The sequence below is a fragment of the Stegodyphus dumicola genome, chromosome 1 (genome assembly GCF_044657685.1).
Source record: "Stegodyphus dumicola isolate Sdum_Otavi_A_Nest chromosome 1, ASM4465768v1".
Taxonomy (NCBI): Eukaryota; Metazoa; Arthropoda; class Arachnida; order Araneae; family Eresidae; genus Stegodyphus; species Stegodyphus dumicola.
This window is the reverse complement of record NC_140768.1, coordinates 98,686,311-98,708,539: the sequence shown is the minus strand read 5'-3', so window position 1 is coordinate 98,708,539 and position 22,229 is coordinate 98,686,311. Positions and strand designations below refer to the sequence as shown.

General features: G+C 30.6%; 1 protein-coding gene across 6 annotated transcripts in view; it reads right to left on the bottom strand.

The window, feature by feature from the left end:
* sws (patatin like phospholipase domain containing sws) overlaps positions 1-22,229 on the bottom strand; it is a 149,908-nt gene that overhangs the window by 31,056 nt on the left and 96,623 nt on the right. For 4 of the 6 annotated variants that reach the window (XR_015041570.1, XM_085818071.1, XM_085818044.1 and 1 more), the window contains one exon: positions 180-296. Coding sequence is in view for 5 of the 6 variants with exons in the window: in XM_085818071.1 (XP_085674197.1) it covers positions 180-296 (117 nt within the window). In the remaining variant the exon portion in view is untranslated. Of the gene's footprint in view, position 1; positions 119-179; positions 297-8,298; positions 8,344-22,229 lie in introns of those variants that run through there. The other 2 variants (XM_085818055.1, XM_085818090.1) reach the window with 2 other exon arrangements.

The following is a 22,229-nucleotide window of genomic DNA, read 5'->3' as shown; positions in this document are numbered from 1 at the left end:
CCTGGCAAGTTATTCAGATAGCATCCATCTACAAGAAGACTGCCATCTACAGGATCACACAGTGGTGGTAACAATCCAGTCACTGTCATGCTGGCTCGAACGTACCGCCATAAGCAGCCTAATCAGCATACAGCAAGAGAAAATAAAACATAACACATAATCAGTAACACTACACTAACCTGGAAGATTATTGACGTAACCTCCATCAAGGAGTAAGTGCCCATCCAGTGGGTCGCACATGGGTGGCATATAACCAGACAGGGACATACTCGATCTAATGTAGCGCCACAGTGATCCTGTAAATCACACAAAGCGCTAGATAATCACTGGCTGAAGAAAACTCGTAACAAATAATTTCATTTTTTCATCTTTTTCAAATAATTTTTTAAAAAGTAAATTAAAACGGAAAGGGAAGAATTTTGTATACTATTTTAAAAACTGCAACCATTTACATTATACCTAACTCAGACAATGTATAAAAATACAGAGGAATAACGTTTTTCTATAAATTGAATTACAGCAACTTTTTATGCCTTCATGAAAAAAATTTCAAATGTCAATACAGGTCGTTAACAATTTTCAGATACCATTATCACGTAATCTCTTTAACATACCTTAGTTTTGTTAAACTTCCTCCCTATATTTTAACACACTGCATATATTATCAAGGAATCAAAGCACAGATCAAAACCATCAAATGTAGTTAATTATCGTTAAAAAACAAGTGATTCATACACATAAAATTCGAAACAACTCTGTTTCTTTCTACAAAAACAAGGTGATATTAGATTGCAGAATATTTACATGAATTTCCAAAACCATTGCTTAATAATGAAATAGAAAACACATAGAATTTCCAAAGTATTTGAAAAATCATGGTGTGTAATGACATAAAAAAGTATTCAAAATAGATCTTATGATAAAAATTTTCAGTTATTCTAACAATTCTTGAGGATGCACAGAATTTAGACCAGGAGTTCCTAATGGGGACAATGACATTATAAAGGGGGTCAACGATGAGTGGTCAGGGCCCAAAAAAAAGGGGGGGGAAAAGACAGCCGAATACGCATGGGTAACTGGGCATAATTGAAGACTCCACTGACTACAAAAAATTATTAATACTGTAAAACTAATAATTATACACATATATCGTGAAGTAAAGAAGAAACCAAAGTAAAAATATGAGAAAAATACACATAAATTATTTAATATATATTTAAAAGAATACTTTTTAAAAATAATGTAGAGACATAAGGATTTTTTTTAAGCAAGAGAGATGAAAGATTAGCAAACGCCTTCGTCGGGAATCAAATCACGGACCTCTAGATTACCGGCCTAGTGTTTAGAACCACTACACCAGAAACTCGGGAGATATACCTTATATACACAATTTTTTTTTGTGCAAAAAAAGTGCATATAAAAAAAGTAAAATGCAGAACACAAGAAAACAAAATAAATGAATATGAAGAATACAAAACTTTCTCAGAAGATATATTGTTGCATACAAGCCACTTGCAAAAAAGATTTTAATGCTCATTTCCACAAGACAAAAAAAAAAAAAAAAAAAAAAAAAAAAAATTGTGTCAACATTGTTCACAAAATCACTGAACTACGATATATTTTAATCTCAGTACAATGATGCAGGAAGAGTTTATTTCAATGAAAAAAGATTCTCAAGTACAAATCTTATTCAAAACATATGTGTATACTAAATTTTGGAATTTATAAGTCATCCAAATGAAATATCCCAAAATAAAAACTGTTATCAAACAATGTTAATGACTTTTCCATTATTGACGTTCAATTGATAAATCACACTGATATCACTATGCATTTGTCATGCAGTAATAATATTTTACCGATCATTATTCAGAGTAATCACATCATCAGTTACCTTCCTCTGCAACCATAATAAAAGCTATGTGTTTGTTAAACACACACATATAATTCAAACTACATTTTACAAAACATAGTTATGATTTAAATAATTAATTTAATTTTATAAATTGTGACTATATTTTGTAGAAAGTAAACTGTAAATCAACAAATTTTACAATCATTTTATGGACAAATCATTCAAGTACCTTACATTTGAGTAAATGAAATCAGATCAAATGACAGGAAGAATTTAATTTTTTAACAGCAAAAAATTCTACAGCAGTAATGAAGATCACAATTTTTTAAAATTTTACTATTATAACTTCCCTTTCTGTTTGCCATATAATCATACATAAAGTTCATAAGTTTCAGAAATTCTGAAATTCTGTACTTCAAAAATAAAATTAAAATAAAACTATCATGGAAAAATATGTACTCTAATAATTTCAAATGAGACACTATAAGACAATAATTTTGCGTGGAGTCAGATGTTTGCTTTGATCAGGGAACATAATGAGTTTAAAAGCTAAATATAATGTTTTGCTGTAAAGCCACAATCACACCAATATAACCATTTAAACTGTCCTGCTAGGCATACAAGGACCAAGCATTAACATCTTAGCCCTGGACTTTTTGTGACATGGAAAAAATAGTCAACAAAATAATGTTTATAGCAGTGGCGTGCGGTAGGTTTTCATGCAGGATGTGCAGAGAACAATAATAATAATAATAATAATAATAATAAAACCATAAAAATGTACATTAAACACTTCTTTAACTTTTTATTATTTATTTGTACACAAAATCCATATGTCTATCCGTATTACTAACAAAATCATCAATTACATGATCATAAAACTCTGGTTTTGACTGTAATAAGTGTAACATTTCTTTTTCTAGTGTTATTAGAGATAAATCGCTTAATCTATCCTGGCTCATTGTAATTGCGTGCATAATTTTTTACTCTTTTCATCAATGCTGAAAATGATCTCTTCAACGAAGCAGTTGAAAACGGAATTGTACAAATTAAAAATGCCAATTTATTTACTTTACTTAGGGCATCTGTCAAATCATTCAGCTTTATATGCTGATTAAGTTTCGATAAATTCATTTCATGGTATGACTCGCTATGATAAAGAGCGCATAATTCATTGGTTAGCTTTACAAAATTGAAATGTTTTGCATAAACGTTCTTTAATGAATTCATCCGGAAATTTACTTTGATATTTCTTAAAAAAACTGAAATTTAATAGTTCAAAAAATTTGAGCAAATTTAATTTTTTAAAATAGACATTTAACTGACATTAAATAGTGTCCATTATTTCATAATATAAGTTTTTAAAATGTTGGTCTTGGTCTACATTTGAGTTTTGTAAATTTACACAATGTTTTTTCTTTAAATTTGGGGGACCCACTACAGAAACAGTCTCTTCATAAACTTCATCAAATGCAACAGAAGTTAGCATATTTTGAATTGCATCTTTTACTTTCTCTACTTTTTGACTAGAATATACTACATCTAAGTTAGTTTTTTGTAAAATATCAAATAGAACATCAGTATAACTAAACACTATGGCAAAAATATTTAGGAGAAAATTACCGTTAAATTCTTGAAAAAACACGTGATAACTCTTTGCAATATTAATTGTATCGTTATCCCAGCCTTCTGGATTCTCAATAATATTTTCAAATAAATCAGATAGGCCTTGAGTTTCGCTTTTTATGGTATTTACCAAACAAGATGAATAGTTCCAACGTGTTGTAGCTAATTTTGGAAATTATCTTTTAATAATTTCATTTACAACATGATTTCTTGAGACACCAAAAAAATGAGGCTACGCCAGAAATTGTTGCAAAAATTAATTTACAATCTTTTATAAACAATACAGATTACAACAGAACTAAATTAAGTACATGTGCGCAACAATGCACAAACATAGCTTCTGGGAAAACGTCTTTTACTTTTTTCTGCGTCCCATTCAACGATCCTGCCATGACTGCCCCCCCCCATCATACGTTTGAGCAATCAGTTTATTCTCACACCCCCAACTCAAAATCGTTTCTTGCAAAACATTTCACAAAGCTTCTGCTGAACGATCACCACTAACATCTTAAAAACAAAAATCTTTCCACTGGTGCACTACAATTATTAACATATCGTAGCACAACCGATAATTGCGATTTGTGAGATATGTCAGATGTTTCATCCAGCATAATAGCAACGAATGGCTTTTGTTTTACCTCATTTCTAATTTCTGAAATTACAATATTTTTATCGGTGCAATAATATAATTTTTATCTATTAGAGGTTCCAGAAAATACAGTTGCAGTTCTCAGATGGGTTGATAAAAGGTTATCATATTTACTAATTAAAATTATTAATTCTATATAATTTCTTCAATTAAGGGAATTTATATTCTCATCGTGTCCCCAAAATTCATCTTCTTGTTTTGCTAAGTACGAAACTACATCTATTAATCTCTTGAGAATATTTCTGTTTCTTGTAACTTTCATTGTGTTGAACAATCGATGAAGCCTTTTGTTGATCTAACATTAAATCTATCCTGACAGTACCAAATGTTTTTCATAGTATTACGGCATTTATGCGAGATTGTGTTTTTTCATGTTTCTTTGCAGCTTCGTGGAGATGATTTAAATCACTGTAGCCTTGTTTTGTCCAAATATTCTTGTCCTTTTCAATTACAACAAAAAGTAAACATGGCCAACAGTACAACTTATTCAATTCACTACAACCGGTTAACCATTTAAATTTTTCATACATAGATTTTTGAAAATGTCGTACATACTGTTGTCCTTTAATCTTAATGTTTTGTGATAGAATAATATCCGGCATCGATCTACTTAATTTAACTATTTCGTTTTTTGTAGTAACGTCTCGTCTCGAAAATGGATTTTCCAATAAATCTTTAATTATTGAGACATCTGAGTTCTGAATTCTGAAATAGGTTATTTATTATGAATATAAATTTAAAGAATACAATAAATAAAATATTTACATACGAGGTCAAGGTATAACTATAAAAACAGCTAAACTTATGAGAATTCTACTAGCACTGAAGCAAAAATCATGTCTTGTGTTGTATGGTGTCATATCAGCAGCGAAAAAGCAACGTTTTGGCCTTCCATGAAAAACTTATATTTTCAGCAAACGTAGCACCACACGGCACCCGCCGCTGTGGTGCCTCATCATCAGCCTGATGACATCAGGATTGGTGACGACAAACTGAACGTCTAATTCCACGTGCAGAAGATTTCAATGCATGCTGGCACAATAGAACGAACTGTTTCTTGTTCGGTCATTGGATTAAATTATATTTATTAATTGTTTTTAACATTTGGAAATCATATATTCTGCAAAAAACATCTTGACGATTTTTAAAAACAAAACCAGAGATATGGTGTTAGACAGATATATACTGTCTGTAGGACACAATGAATGGTAAAATTTGGATTGTTCTGTTAAAATTCGTTTCTTTTTTGTCTAAGAAAACAAAATTGTTTTTCAGCGAATTATTTCTATAAATATAATACATCATTGAAATTACTTTACCACATTAAAACATTTCCCTTTATATTGATGAAATACTTATTTTATATTTCCATAAAAACAAAATCTTACAATATATAAATTTAAACATTAACCATCTGCAAAATCGTATGGTCAGTTAATCAGTTAAAAAACCAAAAGCGCTTCAGCACGTAAGTCCCCGCTCTAATACAACGCTTAATAAACCGTACCTTCGGATGATTCTGAATGCCAAGTGCAGAAAAAATAGCTGCACTTGAATCAGTGCTATAGTATACTGTGCTTCTCCAGTAGCCCATACATATAAAGCATAAGTGATTTTCTATTAGTGTGCAGTGCGTACACATTAAAACTTCCTATGTTCGTTCGCTTTTGAACGCGCTATGTGGTGCAGCACTTAGTACCGCACGCACTGCGGGAATACAAGCAAGCAAATCAACATAATATTTGAATATATTATAAATAATATTTATTATATACCATATAAAGATAGGTGCAGAAAATTACTGTCTCTCATAATTTTGCCCAGGTGTGCAGTGCACATCCTGCACATATGGACCACACACCACTGGTTTATAGGTATTTGAATAACTCCTTTGCAACACCTTAACAACTCCTATTTGAATTGTAGAAACTAGAAAGTTGTGGCAATTGTCACCACCGGATCTTCAGGTAAAAATTCATAAAAATATAAGCACAGATAATATTATTGCTAACATTTTTGCACATGCCATTTTTTAAAACAATTTGTATTGTTTGTTTGGTACTTTGCATTTTTCACACTGGATTCTGGAAGGTCCTCTACAAGTTTCCAGTTTATAATGCTGTTTGTGCTCACCTTTATATATTGGCCAATGTCCAGTGTTATCATATCTTATATCATGCACAGGAGCTGCATGAAACTTCTGATGTTTTGCTGGACTAAATGAATGCCTAGGACTGTGGGTTCCACACTGTGGTCTACCTTGTCTTGATGGTGTGTTGACAGTAAATCAAGAAACTACTAAACATTCTGTGATTGTCATAGTGAATTGCAATAAATCCTTTCAATAATCTGAACTACTATGAGTTATATCAAGCTACCAGAAACAATCTCTATGACCAATAAAACAGACTTCTACATATGAAGGTGGAAAATGATCTAATGTTTTTCACTGATACATGATTTCATGGTGGCATGAAGATGTTGATGGTGAACCCTGCCATGGTCACAATACCAAATGGGTGAACACTTTGATAAAAATCCAGCAGTTACTATTGAAAAATCATCACCTGTCTCTTTGAATGATAGCTGATGAGCTTAACATTAGTAAAGACAGTGTTCATAAAAACATTGAGACAGATTTTGAAAAAAGAAAAATTTATTCTTATTTTGTTCTCATGTCTTGACTGCAGAACATAAAGATCTTACTTCTGCTTGCTCTGAATGATAAAATTCCTCGAGGAGAATAGAGTTGCATGATGTCACACTGTCATGGAATCAAAATCAGTTACTTGAAGGTGCTTTTTCCTTCAAGTAGCTGATTTTAGTGCCTAATGAACTAAAATTAGTATTTTAATTGCTAATTAAAACCTGGGATTTTGGGGGCAGGGCAAAAAACTGTGACCTGGTGCTTTGCTTATGATCCTAAGACTAAACTACAAGCATCTGTTTGGTTGGAGAAGGCTCACCCTGGCCACAGAAGCTTTGGTTTCAGAAATCTTGAGAAAAGTTAGTGAGGTTTTCTTTGTCTGGAAAGGGATAAGTCACAAGGAATTTGTTCCTAAGAGATAGATGTTGAACTACATACTTCATCAAGATGTAATGGACAGACTTCAGAAGAGAATTCAGTGCATTAAGCCTTAAAAAGCTTAAGTAAATAACTAGTTTCTCCTGCAGGACAATTTGCCATCACACAACTGCACTCTTATCCAGCAGTTTCTAGCAAAGTAAAATGTGATAGTTATCAACCATACCCTTTACTCACCAAGGCACTTTATGTTTCCTAAACAGAATTCTCACTTTAAAGTCATTATTTAAATAACACTGAAGAGATTCTGACAACTGTAATTAACTCCCAATCATGCATGTTTCCGCTACGCAAGACTGGACATCGAAAGGGACAATTCCCTCTCCAATTACATAATAAAGGCTTATAGCATGGACAGAGAAAAATCTTAGATATTGAGGATTAAGAAGGAAGAATTCTGTTTGCTTGAACTTTTGATTTCTTATCAATTTAGGTTTAAAACTTTGTAAACATACTGTATATAATGCCTAATGCTGTCATAATGCAAACTGACTCTTCTCATTATATATATATACATATATATATATATATTACCCAAATGTGTAACGACCTTATTTTCCCTTGGTCCATATATACATGTCAAAGCCCTTAATAATATTACAACTGAAACTAATACTCTGCATTCAGCTTTGACGCATCAAAATTGTTATACTTTCTGCTCACTTTATCTCCCAAATAAATACTCAAATAAAAAACATGACTTTTTCCACTCACTTTAATCTCCCAAATAACTACTGAAATAAAAAATGGGAGTTTAAATTTTATCCAATAAAAAATATGGATTAGAATTATCAATTGATGTTATTTTGGATGAGATGGTTAACGGAAAAAATCTAGGAAACAAACCTAAGATCATGGTTTTGTAAATATGTTAAAATCAGAATATAAACTTAAAAACATTAAACTAAATCAACACAAAGCAATATTTAAATCACAACTAAATGTTTAGTGAACATAAACTACTGAAAATGTCTTTTGCAGTTCTTAATCTACTACAGTGTCAGAATGTGTGTGATCTTCTAGAAGTAAGGCTGTATTACGAAAATCTGAATTTGAACATGACACAAAATTTCATGAAACTCACCATTCTGCCAGGAATCTTCTAAAAGTATCACAATGTGGCAAAACCTTAAAAGATGGTACCAAATATTTATCAACTAGCTCTTAAAAACAGTATTTTCAATCAAATCTCTTATTGTTGAAGTTTTACACCAGTTTAATTTGGCTAAAGCTTACCAGTTTAATTTGGATAAAGGATACATCTGTGATAAAAGCCAATATGGGATAGGCATGCACCAGAAACTTTTATAAGTCTAAAGCGGTACAGCAGGTGTTCCTAGTGAGGTTGGTATTGACTTTTTGGAGGTCGATGAAATTTTAAAGAGGGTCAATGATGATCAAGGGGTCTACTGGCGGATCAATAGCCACATAGGCACCAGCAAATTATCAGGATAATTAAGATCTCATTGATTACAAAAGTTATTAATAATATTGATAATTAATTGTTTACTGATATAAAGTTATATCACACAAAGACAAGTCTTATTTAAAACACATGATATGCTAAATTTTTTAATTTAAAAGTCATCAAAGAGAAATATTCCAAAGTAAAAGTTTTTTGCCAAACCATCATTATTGGCCATTTCTACTTCCATAATGGAAGCAGGCTTTAGTCGAGTCAATAATTTAAGATGGAAAACAGAAAACAAGTTAAATATTTTTTAAAAAGGTGCTTTTAGAATTAAGTTTAGCAACTAATTTTATACCAAAAATTAAAAATAAATACATCAGCACATCAAGTAAAGTAATGATAGGGAATATTAATTCAAACTGAGCTTTTTTGAATTAGAATCTGTGATTTTATTTCTAAAAACTTGTTTATATTTGTAAAATTAAAAATAATAATACAAAAGTAATAAAACATAAGTCTAATAAGTGATTCAAAAAAAAATTTTAAGTTATTTATGTATATTTATTTGCATTGCAATTATATTGTATGCTGTATATAAGAGAGAGAGAACTAAATGTAGAAATAAAAGAGAGAAATGCAAGGGAATTAATAAAGAAAATCACTCGTTTAAAAGAGGTCAATGCAAGAAATAGGGTTGGGAATCCCTGATCTAAAGGGATGCCATGAATATTAGAGACTACATGAATGAACACATTTCAAACAAATATTCTAAACAACTTTTAGTACTCTGTGATAAATCAATGCTGCATAATAAATACATGTTAAAACATTTAAATATTAAACATAGACTTTTATAACTTAGAAACATTATATTTATCATATTTATAACTTAGAGATTGTGAACAAATTATGAATAATTAGTTAAAATGAGTATATTATAATACAGCGTACCATATTTATTCTGTCATTATCCTCCTTAAAATGTAGAAAAATCTCTGAAATTTTACACTACGTATTACAAAAGAACTGAGTTTGGAACAAATTAGATGACGAATAACTCAGAGATGATGAATATCAATCAAAACTACAATGTCAAAAGATATCAACCAAAAATTATGACAATTTTAAACTATTAGAATACAAGACTAAATACTGATTAAAGGAAGTAACAGAAATATTACTGAAAAACAGAGAATTAGACAAATAATATAATTATTTTTTATAATTATATAGCTTGAGACATTTATTAGTTTCCAATAGAACTCAAATCACATGGAAACAAGCTGGCTGTTTGGGTCTTTCCTCTTGTAGCATGCATATATATATATATATATATATACATAAATATAAGAAAGACTTGCGCAAAATGCACAGAATCATAAGAAAGTCCTCTACTAAAGCCACTTACATATTTTGTTATAATGAATTAATTTATAAAAATGTAAACTTATTATTGTTCTGGTTATAAGATGAAAAGAAAAATTTGAAAATATAATGAAATAGGAAATAAAAATGTATAAAAGCATTTATAGTATTCTGAAAAATAGTATTTTATTCCCCCTTTAAAAAAAAAAAAAAACTTTAAAATGCTGCATTTTTCGTATGGTTCAGCACAGCTGAAATCATAAGTAGTTTTCATCATATAACACTTCTAATTTAATTTTTTTTGGAAGAAATTATTCAGTATAGCATAATCACAGATGCAACATTAGCACTGTACAGTAGACAGCAAAAGTTTCTATAGTTTCTTGATACCCGCACTTTTTCTGGAAAATGCTGTTTAAACCTTTCTTAAACTTCTAAAATTACTTCTTTTCTTAATCTTGTAATATTTTTTTAAAAAACTTATAAGTTATCCACTCACAGTCTAGTAATTTTCCTATTAAGTACTTCCTGTTAGACAATCATATTAACAAGTGATGAAAGAGTGTTAAAAATATTCAACTAAATGGTTCATCAGGTATCAATTTTGATCTAAACTTTTTACAGTTTTTAACTCTGTAGACATCACAGTACTTTCAAATTTGAGATGCTATAAACTGCTGAAAAATTTACAATGAAATTACAATTATAAAACAATGGTAAAACGTTTATTCATGAATGGATTCAATCTTGCTCAAATAAGAGCAACTTTTCTTGAAATACATTTCTAAAATACAAATAAAATGTTTTCAGCTTTTTAAAAACACACATATAGTTTTGGCTCTTCAGAGTTTTTCTGGCATACATAAACCAAAAACTGTAGTCCATGTATGGCAAAGAAAAACTTAAAAGAAATACTGATGCTACCAGACTATGAATTTTGCCTTAGGACTAGAGTAAAGTTGATTTTGTTTTACATATCGTGCAGAATTTCATTTATGTAGTTATTTATTTAAATTGGCACATTTCTGAAAAAATATAAATAAAAAACATGCTTACATAATTTTCCATTGGCCAAGAAACTGTCACCTAGCAGAATGATTTAATGCTAGTTACAGATAAGCATAACATAATAACACACAACATCTGGGATTTTGCTTGAAGTAACCCAACTAATTCTCGATAAGCCACATTTTGTTTTTGTGAACAAAGATATAAATTAACTGCTAGTGCTGAACTTTTTTCTTTTTCTTTTCACCCCCTCAAAATTAATATATTTTGGGACTTGCCTTCTACAGAACAGCAAGCAATGGATTATTTTCAAAGTTATGGAATCCTGCCATTAAAAAAAGTATGCATTTAATGGACACGATATGGTCAACTGAGTATGGTTGCCAAAACAGTAATAGATTGAAAACAACTATCTGTGGGAAGCTTATGCTTTTAGTGTTCTACATAGAGCTCCTAGTAAAATCAGAGGGCCTAACAAAATAGTAAAACTCTATGTCTTTTTATGTCTTTATCCACAAAAGTGGGTCAAATACAGATTGTTTATTAAATAAAGAAGCATCAATTCCATAAGAATTCCATAGGAACAATTAGAGCACCTTTGACGGGATCTATGCCAGCTTTCATGGTTTGGTGGTCTCCACCAACTTTCATGGTCGACGAGATAATACGCAAGTACCACAAAAAATGAAAACTTTCTTTTAAATAAAATCATAGATTATGTATGCATTATTATAAAAACTTAAAACTAAATATTTTTTACGGTAAATTCATATGTGGCCAAATTCTCATCATTAACTCCATCAAATCAAAAATCCTGAAAGATGAACTAAATGAACTAAACAATCACAGAAATTGCTTTTCAGTACTTAGCATTATTTAAGCAAGTTTTCATAAGATTGCACCTGCTATGCCTTTATGTACCCACTTCTATTGAAAATTCTCCACAAAAATATAACTGAAAATCAAAATCAACTTGCAATAACCCACAGATATAGGACATAATATCAAAACCAAATCATATTACATGACTCTTTATGTACAGAAACCAAATCATATTACATGACTCTTTATGTACAGAAAAGTGTACAATAAAGCTATATACAAAGATCAGCATGATATCAAAGATCAAATATAATCAGAACTTGATTTTCCATCATTTAAATATATCCTGAACCAAAAACAACCACCGTAACTAAAACTTGATAATTTTTTTTTCCAAAACGAATTTGGGGAGGGGGAACCTGGAACAAAGGATGAAAATTTGGAATGACCCAAGAAATGCAAGCATATTTTAAAGAAATACTTAGAACACTTTGTCCTAAACATATTCTCTTCCTCAAACAATGAAACCGATAAGTTTGATTTAAAAAAAAAAAAAAAAAAAAAATGAAAGAAAGATTTTTGAAAATTTTTTGCTGCTAGGCTCAGAATTTAATCTTCACCTCCTCAGATCAACTGCTGAGTGTTCAAAGCTGATAATGTTTCACATGCGGGTACAATTTTATTTATGTATTCATCTATTTAGAATGGCACATTTTTAAAAATATGCACTAACAAAAAATGACAAAATTTAATAAAATAAAATTATACATTACGCAAAATAACGAAATAAAATGGGAAGTTAAAATGCAAATTTGTTGCATTTTTGATAAATTTTCTATCAAATAATAACACAGAATTTTATTAATATATTTATCTAAAGACCCCCATTTAATTCATTTGATTTATCATAAGTTCAGCAGTCGTTAAATAATACTAATAGATAGATATGGCATGGTTCTAGAAATCCAGCAAATATTTTCCCGATTCGAAAAATCAATAATTCTAGTTCAAACTACCGAAATGACAATTAGGAAAATAATTAAATAACATAAAAGAAGAAGTCTCTCATTTTACCCAGAAGATGGCAATGAAAAAAAAATCAGAAAAAAAACAACACATCACTCCATCTATAGCTCTTTTCCTAACATCATGAACAATATAGACAACACAGATCACAATAATAAGATATATCAAAAGCTGCAAAAATTTTGATAAAATTTTGAAAGAATGCTACAGTTTCTAAAATCGATTCTATTTATTACAGAAAAAAAATACAGGGAAATAAATGTAAAAAGGAACAGAAAATTACAAAATTCCTCTGATAAAAATCTTAATTCCTGTCAGTAATCAGCTTCAAAAATTTCTCCATCTAAAAAGTCAGTGTTTTCAAACAATTCAAGCTACCCAAAACCATGTGATACAACAAACTGACAGATACCATAATAGGCTCTCTCTCTCTGTTTCCTCTCTATGTCCAGGAGTTCAAATGTATGCGTTTTGATGGATGTTAGTTTAAATGTGACTAAATGATAATTTTTCATATTTCAAATTAAATCAACTTATAATATTTTCTGCCAACTCCCAGAAGTATTTGCTAGCAATTTATTTTTTATATTTATTTGCTTAATATGAACCCAGAAATATTTGCTAATCATTTATTTTTTTCTTTTTATTTGTTAATTTTGAATCCAGAAGTATTTGCTAACACCAAATGCTTTAATTATTTCCCTCATATTTAATTCACTCAAATTCTTGAAAAACTATGATTCTATTTTTAATCCTGCAAGCATTCAAGATTTGACACTAAAAACATAAAGAAGCCAAAAATGCCACAAACAGGAGGTATTTTCTCGCTTATAATTCCAAAATGGTCTTCCCTTTTTATACTTTGACTCCTTTTCTTCCACTATTCATCCAACGTGAAATCGGATCTATCCAGAGCTCAAAGAATTTTTCCCGTGTAACAAATTGGAAAGTCATTACTCTATGCAAAATTTTAAATCCATAATCCATAAAGAGTAAATAAATTATAAGTCCAAAAGGGATATTAGTCTGGAAACATGACTTTACATCATCCATTGTAAATGGGTTGATTCACTTTTAACTCAAGTGTGACAAAATGTAAACTATTTATCTTTCCAGTTTAATCTATCAGGGTTCGTACACATTTCTGCACATGGAAATTAAGTACTTTTAAGGACTTTTAAGGACCATTACTGAAAAAAATTAAGGACCTATGAGCAAACAGCAAATTAATAAATTCAATTAAAATATTATCTGTGCCTGAACTTTTGTAATACCACGCAAAAAAAAAAAAAAAAAAAAAAAAAAAATAGATCCATAAATATGATGCATTATTATTAAACATAACTTAATTAACATAATTATTAATTAGTTTCAGCATAAAATATACTTTATGAAATTTATCAAACGGCATTAAATATTTTAGACTTACAATAGTTCGGTATATTTGAACAAGTAACATTTTATTTACATTTTACAAATAGTTAGTTTCATGTTGTTTTTTTTATGTCTTATTACTTGCTCAATATAGAGGTTTAGTAAATAGCAGGCAGATTTTATGTCAAGCGTCATAGTTTAAAATGAGAAGTAAAATCATAATCAGAATGATTTATAACAAAAGACTGGCTGTCGTCACCGCTGCTCCTTACCTAGAGAGAAACCTGCTGATCAGAACAAAACTGAGAGACCTGATGTGGGCACGGTTAGCTAGTTTTGAAAGTTAGCTGGGCTCTGTCTGTTGCGGTTAGTGTCGTAGCTCCGTGTAGAGTTCCAGGGGTTGTATACTTTAAGGTTTCAATAAGCCACTAAAGCACCAGAGGTGACACTAAGTTGCTTCGTATTATTTTAGGTCTCACTAGATACTAAGAATAAGTTTTACATGAATTTTTACATTTTTGTGTTTAAACCTTGTGCCACGCTAAGGAATAATGAAAGGCAATAACTCACTTCATTATGCAGAGATAATTTTTAAGAGTAAGCAGTTAGTTATAAATTAAATTAGGTAGTTAGAAAACCTTAGTCAGTATAGATTTACATGGTTACTACTAAATTTTACTTATTTTTTAACACTATTGTTAAAAGTCCCTATTAAAATCACAATCTAATAAAATTTCACACTTTAAAATACATGCAATCTATGTTGTTGATTCTTAAACGATATTAGGATAATTATACATTCAAAGCTACAAAACATTTATGTTTTGTAGCAACAACACTTAACAAAATATTTATGCATCTTTTTAATTTGAAGCCTTCGCAGACATTTTGGCTTAATTTATATCAATTTTCTTCTCTTTAAACATCTTTCCTAACAATTAAAAATCTGTTTGAATACACACACCAATGTTCTGACTAGTTTCTGTGTACTTTATCTCCTAAGTTGTCAACCTCTCCACAAAGTACCTATGAGGGTTTAATTGATCTGGTAAAAGTTAAATAGTCCAAAAACCCCCGACAGACGTGAAGCAATTTATCACTATGTCTCAAAGTAACTGCAAAGTCAGGCAAACGTTTAAATAAGCCTCTTATTTAAAAAGAACTTAAAGGCATGTTCTTATGCTAACCAATTGCAGTTTGTGGTGATGTAATTAAACAAGAACAAGCAAATTCAAACAAAAAAATGTGGACTAGTGGTCAAAGACTATGCGATTTAATTTGAATTTAAGCTGGCTAAGTAACTCTATCATCATAACAAATTCAAATGTCAGCAGCGATAATGCAAAAACAAAAAGTTGCAAATTATCAGAGCTGGCAAGAACTAATGCAACGAGCATATAAACAACTGGGTAATTTACATAATAATACTGTATATATATTTGAAGAATAATTTTCTTTCTCTGTATGTACTCAGTTTCTTTCTTCAATATGCTTCCTTTTCATTTTAGAATTTTTGGATTTAATTATAGATTTCTGTTATTCTAAAAAATTAAATGCATTTAGAATGTATAGAAAAAGCTTTTAATTTTATTTCTTTAGTAATATGAACATTCAGGAGAAATAGGAAATATATATGGTAAGGGCCAGTTACAGAGCTAGTGTGGCAGAATTTTTAGAATTTGGTGACACAACAAGCAATAAAATGTAGAAATGGCAAAACTTTTAGAACTTAGAGTAGGCACTGGAAGCAGAATTTATAAAGGCACTAGTCAGCAAAATTTAGGATCTACAGAGATAAGTTTAATATTCCACATGATTGCACCAGGTGGGAAAATGCCTAGCGCCAGACCTGCGTATGATGCATTAAGACATATTAGATGAATCTTTTAAATTGCCAGTTTTCAATTTCTTTATTAATAAAAAAATTCCTTTCTATAATGCCTGTTGATGTGATAAGATTAGAAGCATTTTTAATATTTTTCATACTTGTGTCTAGTGAAAAGTAGAGAAAATAAAGGGAAGATAAGCATGTTAAGAAAAAGATTCTAGTATCAGTAGTAGAGCATTCAAATATTATGTTTTCATTGTTCTTCCAGATGTTCTTCAAAAAGTAAGAAATTCATTGCAAACTTTCTGCAAAATACATTCATTACGTATTAATACCATAGAGACATTTTTCATTTTGTCACAATTTTCTAAAATCTTCTGGAATGAGTCTATAAATCTTGCTTTCAAATCCTTTTAAACTTTTCAAGTTGTAATGTCTAATGTCCGGAAGAAAAATTACGCTTACCAATTTTGTAACAGCAAATAGCCAGAAATATTTTTAAAAAAAATCAGATGGAAAAAGTGTGAAATTAATTTTATAGAGAAAACTGATGCATATTCTGAGAATTCTGAACATTCTGAGACAACTTGTATTATGAAAAAAATTAAAAAGAAGATATTTTTAATTAATATGTTATTTTTTAAATATAATTTCAATATATTACCATTACTTTAATGATATTTATCAATGTTAGAATGTTTACAAAAAAATCGTCGAAAAATTCCCAAATCATGGAAATTAAAATTTTCTATAGCAACTGATCTTAAAAATTGCCAATATGTTGATAAGTCACCAAATTTAGAGCCGTTCAATAAAAGAATTCACATTCCCAAAAGCGAAAAGTTGTTAAAGAGCTGTTCATTAAAAAAGTGAAAATAATTTCGAAATACGCGTTTCACTTCTTGCTCAGACACTCGAGTATCCCACATTTATATTAGAAATAGGAACAAATCATAACCCATTCAAATAACCATATTTATCAGTGAATCGCCAAAAATATACCTCCAAACTGCTAATTCACACTCAAAATGGCAGTCGTAAAAACAGACAGAAATTTCGCAGGATTTAAAATTAAGGACCTTCTGCCGATTTTGGCCAAACTTAAGGACTTTAAAGGACCAAAAATCGATTCCAAAAAACTTAAGGACTTTTAAGGACTCTTAAGGACCATACGAACCCTGTCTATCTGTTATTGATTAACAAAGTATGCTAGCTAAAAGTGATTTATACAGCTTTTAAGGATATTAAATTTTTACTTTTTAATAAGACTTATTTAAATAAAAATGGACTTAATTCATGATATATCTAACTAAAAACATTAAATATTTTTACAGAATGACATTATACATTCTTCCCTTTTCAAACATACAGAAGATATATATAACTTCCCTGTGTTAGACTAAATATACTGCTCGTATATACTGCTCGACACTGAAAATGCAACACCAAGAAGGAATGGTCAGAAAGTGATGAAATTTGAAAAAAAGACAGAGACAGCAAGCAGCAATAAGTGATCTTTATTTAAAAATGATAGTCAGAATACAGAGCGAGAAAGGCGTCGGCTCAGTAGGATGTAGGACCATTGCATACAGCGATGCACGAAGAAACACGCCTAGGCATAGAAACAATATTCACATTGTTTACGTCAGTGCAGATGGTGTCCTGAGGGATGGCTCTCCATTCCCTTTCAACCATTTGCCACAGTTCATCTTCTGAACGAGGCAGGGGCAGAGTCTGCAAAAAGCGTCCAATCACATCCCACACATGTTCGATTGGTGACAGGTCAGGAAGTACGGTGGCCAGGGAAGCATCTGTATACCTTGAAGAGCATGTTGGCAGATGCAAGCACTGTATGTTTGGGCATTATCCTGCTGAAAAATTGCATTAGGCAGCCCCTGAAGGTAGGGGATTGCCACTGGCTGCAGTACATTATCCAAGTATTGTTGGGCCATCATAGTGCCCTGAATACGAACTAGAGGTGACCTGGAATCATAGGCAATAGCGCCCCAAACCATTATGCCACGTTGTCACGCGGTGGGGCGTTCCACAGTTACTGACGGATTAGATCTGCCTCCACCTCAATGCCACACATGTATGCAGCGACTGTCACTGGATAAACAGAAGCGTGACTCATCTGAGAACACGATGTTTCACCATTCTGTCATCCACATCGCTCTAGTACGGCACCATTCTAAACGTTGCCGTCTGTGCTGTGGGGTCAATGGCAGTTTTCTTAACGGACGCTGTGAGTGCAGGCCATGTTCAACCAATTGACGGGAAATGGTTCTGGTCGACACGGGAACATCCAGGGTATCTTGCACATGCTGCAGAATTGTGGTACAAGTGAGTTGCGGGACCGTCAGCTTGTCAGCGGATGCGTCTGTGCTGTGGGGACCGTCAACTTGTAGGCGGATGCGTCAATCCACGCATGCTGACATCGCTCTGGCTGCACCTGCACCCCTCCTTCTTCCCACATTTCCTTTTTCCAAACATGTTCGCCATAGCCGATGCACCGTGCTCGCATTCATGTGGGTATCAGCTGTGATTTGACGTAAAAACCAACCCACCCTTCTCAGTCCGATCACCATACCCCTCGTAAAATCGTCTATCTGCTGGAAGTGCCTTCGTTGACTGCAGCCTGGCATTCTCTCCTATTACATGTTATCTCCAGGGCAGAAACCAACTTTCTTTGATAATTCGTCTGGCAGAAATAACGACACGAATATTGCCCATTCTGCACGGTCATTCCCTTACATTTTACTTCATGTGCATCGGAGAGCTGCGCATTTCACATCATTTGCATAACTCAGTGACATGCATCTATTCTAAAATTTGCATAAATTTCTTACCACTCCTTCTTGGTGTTGTACTTTCAATGTTGAGCAATGTATAATCATCTAGAAGCCTATAAAATGTTTCGCTATTCCACCTGAGCCATCACTTTAAATTGATAGACTCATAATTTCTACTGATAAAACATATTAAACTTTTTTGGAATATGTTAAAATCTATACCATTTCAGATTTTTTCTATTTATTAAATTTACATTTTTAATGATGAAGTTAATTTAAACAAAATGAAAAATATTCTTTTATGATTAATAATTAAACTGCACATATGTATCTGATATATTTAATAGGTGGTGAATAATATTTGTACAGAAAAGAACTTCAAATTTCAGAATATTGAGCAGGTTATATTAAAAAAAAAGTGTTGAATTATTAAATTTCTCCCTTTCAAAAAGTTTCACAACTTTTGCTTCTACAAAGCTTTAGAAAAAACTAAATAATCTGAGTTTATTATTAGAATTACACTCATTAAGAATTGTAAAAGAAAACGAAAACAAATGTAAATCAAAAACATTTGTTTCCATGACATAAATGCAAAATATTTTTTAAAAAAGCGGCACATGCATAAACAGCACATATGCAGAAATAAAACAAATATGAAGCAAGAACACTGACTGAAAATTACTACATGCCACACTGAATATGAAAGCTTAAGTTTTAAGAAAGAAAGACTAGAAATGATAATAAATAAGAAACTAAAGTTAATACAAAAGACTTAAAAAAAAAAAAAGTCTTCAACTTAGAGAATGGTTTACTTCCAAAACATCTTTTTGGAGGGATTATTTATTTATTTAGATTTAAAATTTTTGTTGCAATTTTGGAAGTCTTTGAAAACTTTTAATTATTTTTTTTTATATATATATTAGAAAACTTTAAAATGTACTTTTGGATTCGGCAATACAAAATAAGTCTACAATAAATAGTTTTTTTTAAGCATCAACAGCATGTAAAATACTCAAAATTTTTAATACTCTTTCCAAATGTATATATGTATATTGCTATCTTTTTTAGTATTCATATACATCACATTGAATATAAAGCAGTATGCATACTAATAACATGACTTTCTATTATATGTCTACATTTAATTTATTACAATTACATGATCATAATTATCTTCTTATACAGCACTCGCATGACAAAGTTTTTGAAAATATACCTTTTTTTTAAATTTAGACAATATTTGTAAAATAGAGTAAATATGAGAATGAGGCAAGTTTAACTTTTAGCTGTTTTAAAATATTTTTAAGCTTTCAGTTTACTGTTAATTCGTGTGACAATTTTTAGGAGTTCCACATAAAGAATTTGTAAAATAATTATAAGACTGCTTCTTAGAAATGGTACAGATAAAATATAAGTAATGAGATATAAACGTATTTTAACTACATAACTCTTTTAATTTGAAAACAATAGCATACACACATACATACATACATAAACAGACAAAAAACATATTTTGTCTTAACTTTACAATGGAATCACAACATGAGGAAGTAAACCCAACCTAAATTCTGCAATTATACCATATTTATTCACGAATTTTACACCCCCTTTTTCAAAATAATTTTATCATATGCAAAACAATAGGGGAAAATTATGTGAATAACTTAATTTCTGACAGATGTGGTTACAGTAAGAACATAACAAATGAAAAGTATTCATGGATAAACTGGTAACTATCGCAACATTATCTACAAAAAAAAAAAAAAAAAAAAAAAAAACCTGCTGTCCAACAAGAACACACAGCAATATTAACATTATGATACGTAATATGACATCTTCTTTTCTACCTCCCTATATCACGAATCTCGCCTGCTCTTATTGTTATCCAACACTACTTCCAAGGCCTTAAAATATTTAATGCTGCTGAAACCGTTGTTTATATCATCTGCTATAGCTTGCAAATTACTGCCACTATCACCATTGTTTTAAGAACCATAAAAAGTATTAGATATCCTCACTTTCTTGAAGCTCTTCAATATTATTGCTTCATCAGTCAGTGCCCATGAACCCAAAATTCATAAGCAAATAAATTAATAATTTGAAAACTACTATTACGTGAACGAATTCATTAAAAAATTTAAGGAAACTTGCTTTCTGCCTTAAAAAAATTGAAAATTGTGTGAATACTTAGAGAAAAATTTTCAGAATTCTGTGCTAAAATGCTAAGTGGAAATTTATGTGAATAAATACGGTAGATTTTAATTTGAATTGTAGTAAAAGGCTTATTCAAGAGGAAAATATTAAATACCACAAAAAAAAAAATGCAAGCATTAAATGGTACCTTTAAAAAATATCATTTCTACAAAAAATTAATTTTCCTCATTCATGTTTAGCTTTAAAATTCTGAAATGAGATTAGATGGTTACATTTTGCAACATTATTTTTTGATTAAATAATTATATCAAAGAAAAATTTTTTAATATTTCCAAACTTATATTTAAGCTGATATCTATATGTTCTCAGACCACTGAGAATCTGATAGTCCAGTCCAAATATAAGACTAGATGGGACTTAGTTAGTCAATGTACTTTTTTCATAAAAAAAAAATAAAAAAAAATAAAAAAAAAAAAAAAAAAACTGATGTGGACATCACATGACTTCCTTGTATGGCCTATTGAACTTGTACTTTTTTCCCTGCACTTTATTTAAAAACGGAAGACAATATTAAAAGTTAGATTTTGTTATGTGTCCATAATGAATTTTTTTCATATGACACTACCAATTTTCACCATTAAAACACTTCTGTATTATTGCTGCACTTTCTTGAATTACTCTAACTTAATTAACCAGTCCCTCAGGCAAATTGAAAATAACATCAAAAATTGCAAATTTTGAAATTAAATATCCTGGTCAATTTCATTACAGTAAGACCCCACTTAACGTTGTTTCGTTTAGCGCTGTTTCGGTTTAGCGCTCTTTTATTTCAACCCGAGGATTCTCCAAAATTGTGCGCAGCGCTAGGTTTCCAAATAACATATCCAAAACAGTGTAGTTGTGTTTCTTGCTTTGTGGACGCATTTTTATCATTTGAAACATTTGTTGACATTATTGTAAGTTTAAATTTGTATAATACTATAACGATTAATACAGTGACAAATATTATGATCTTTAGTTTTTATCATGGGTGATAATAAAAAACAAGAAAAGAAAGCAACCAGAAAAAGCATTTCACTGGAAACTCAAATGCAAGTGATTAGAAGATTAGATTCTGGTGAACGTCAATCTCAAATTAGTTCTGCATTGATTTTGGCAACTTCAACAATAAGGACAATTCTTAAGAATAAAGAAAAAATACTGTCATCGGCAACTGCAACTACGTCAAGCTCTG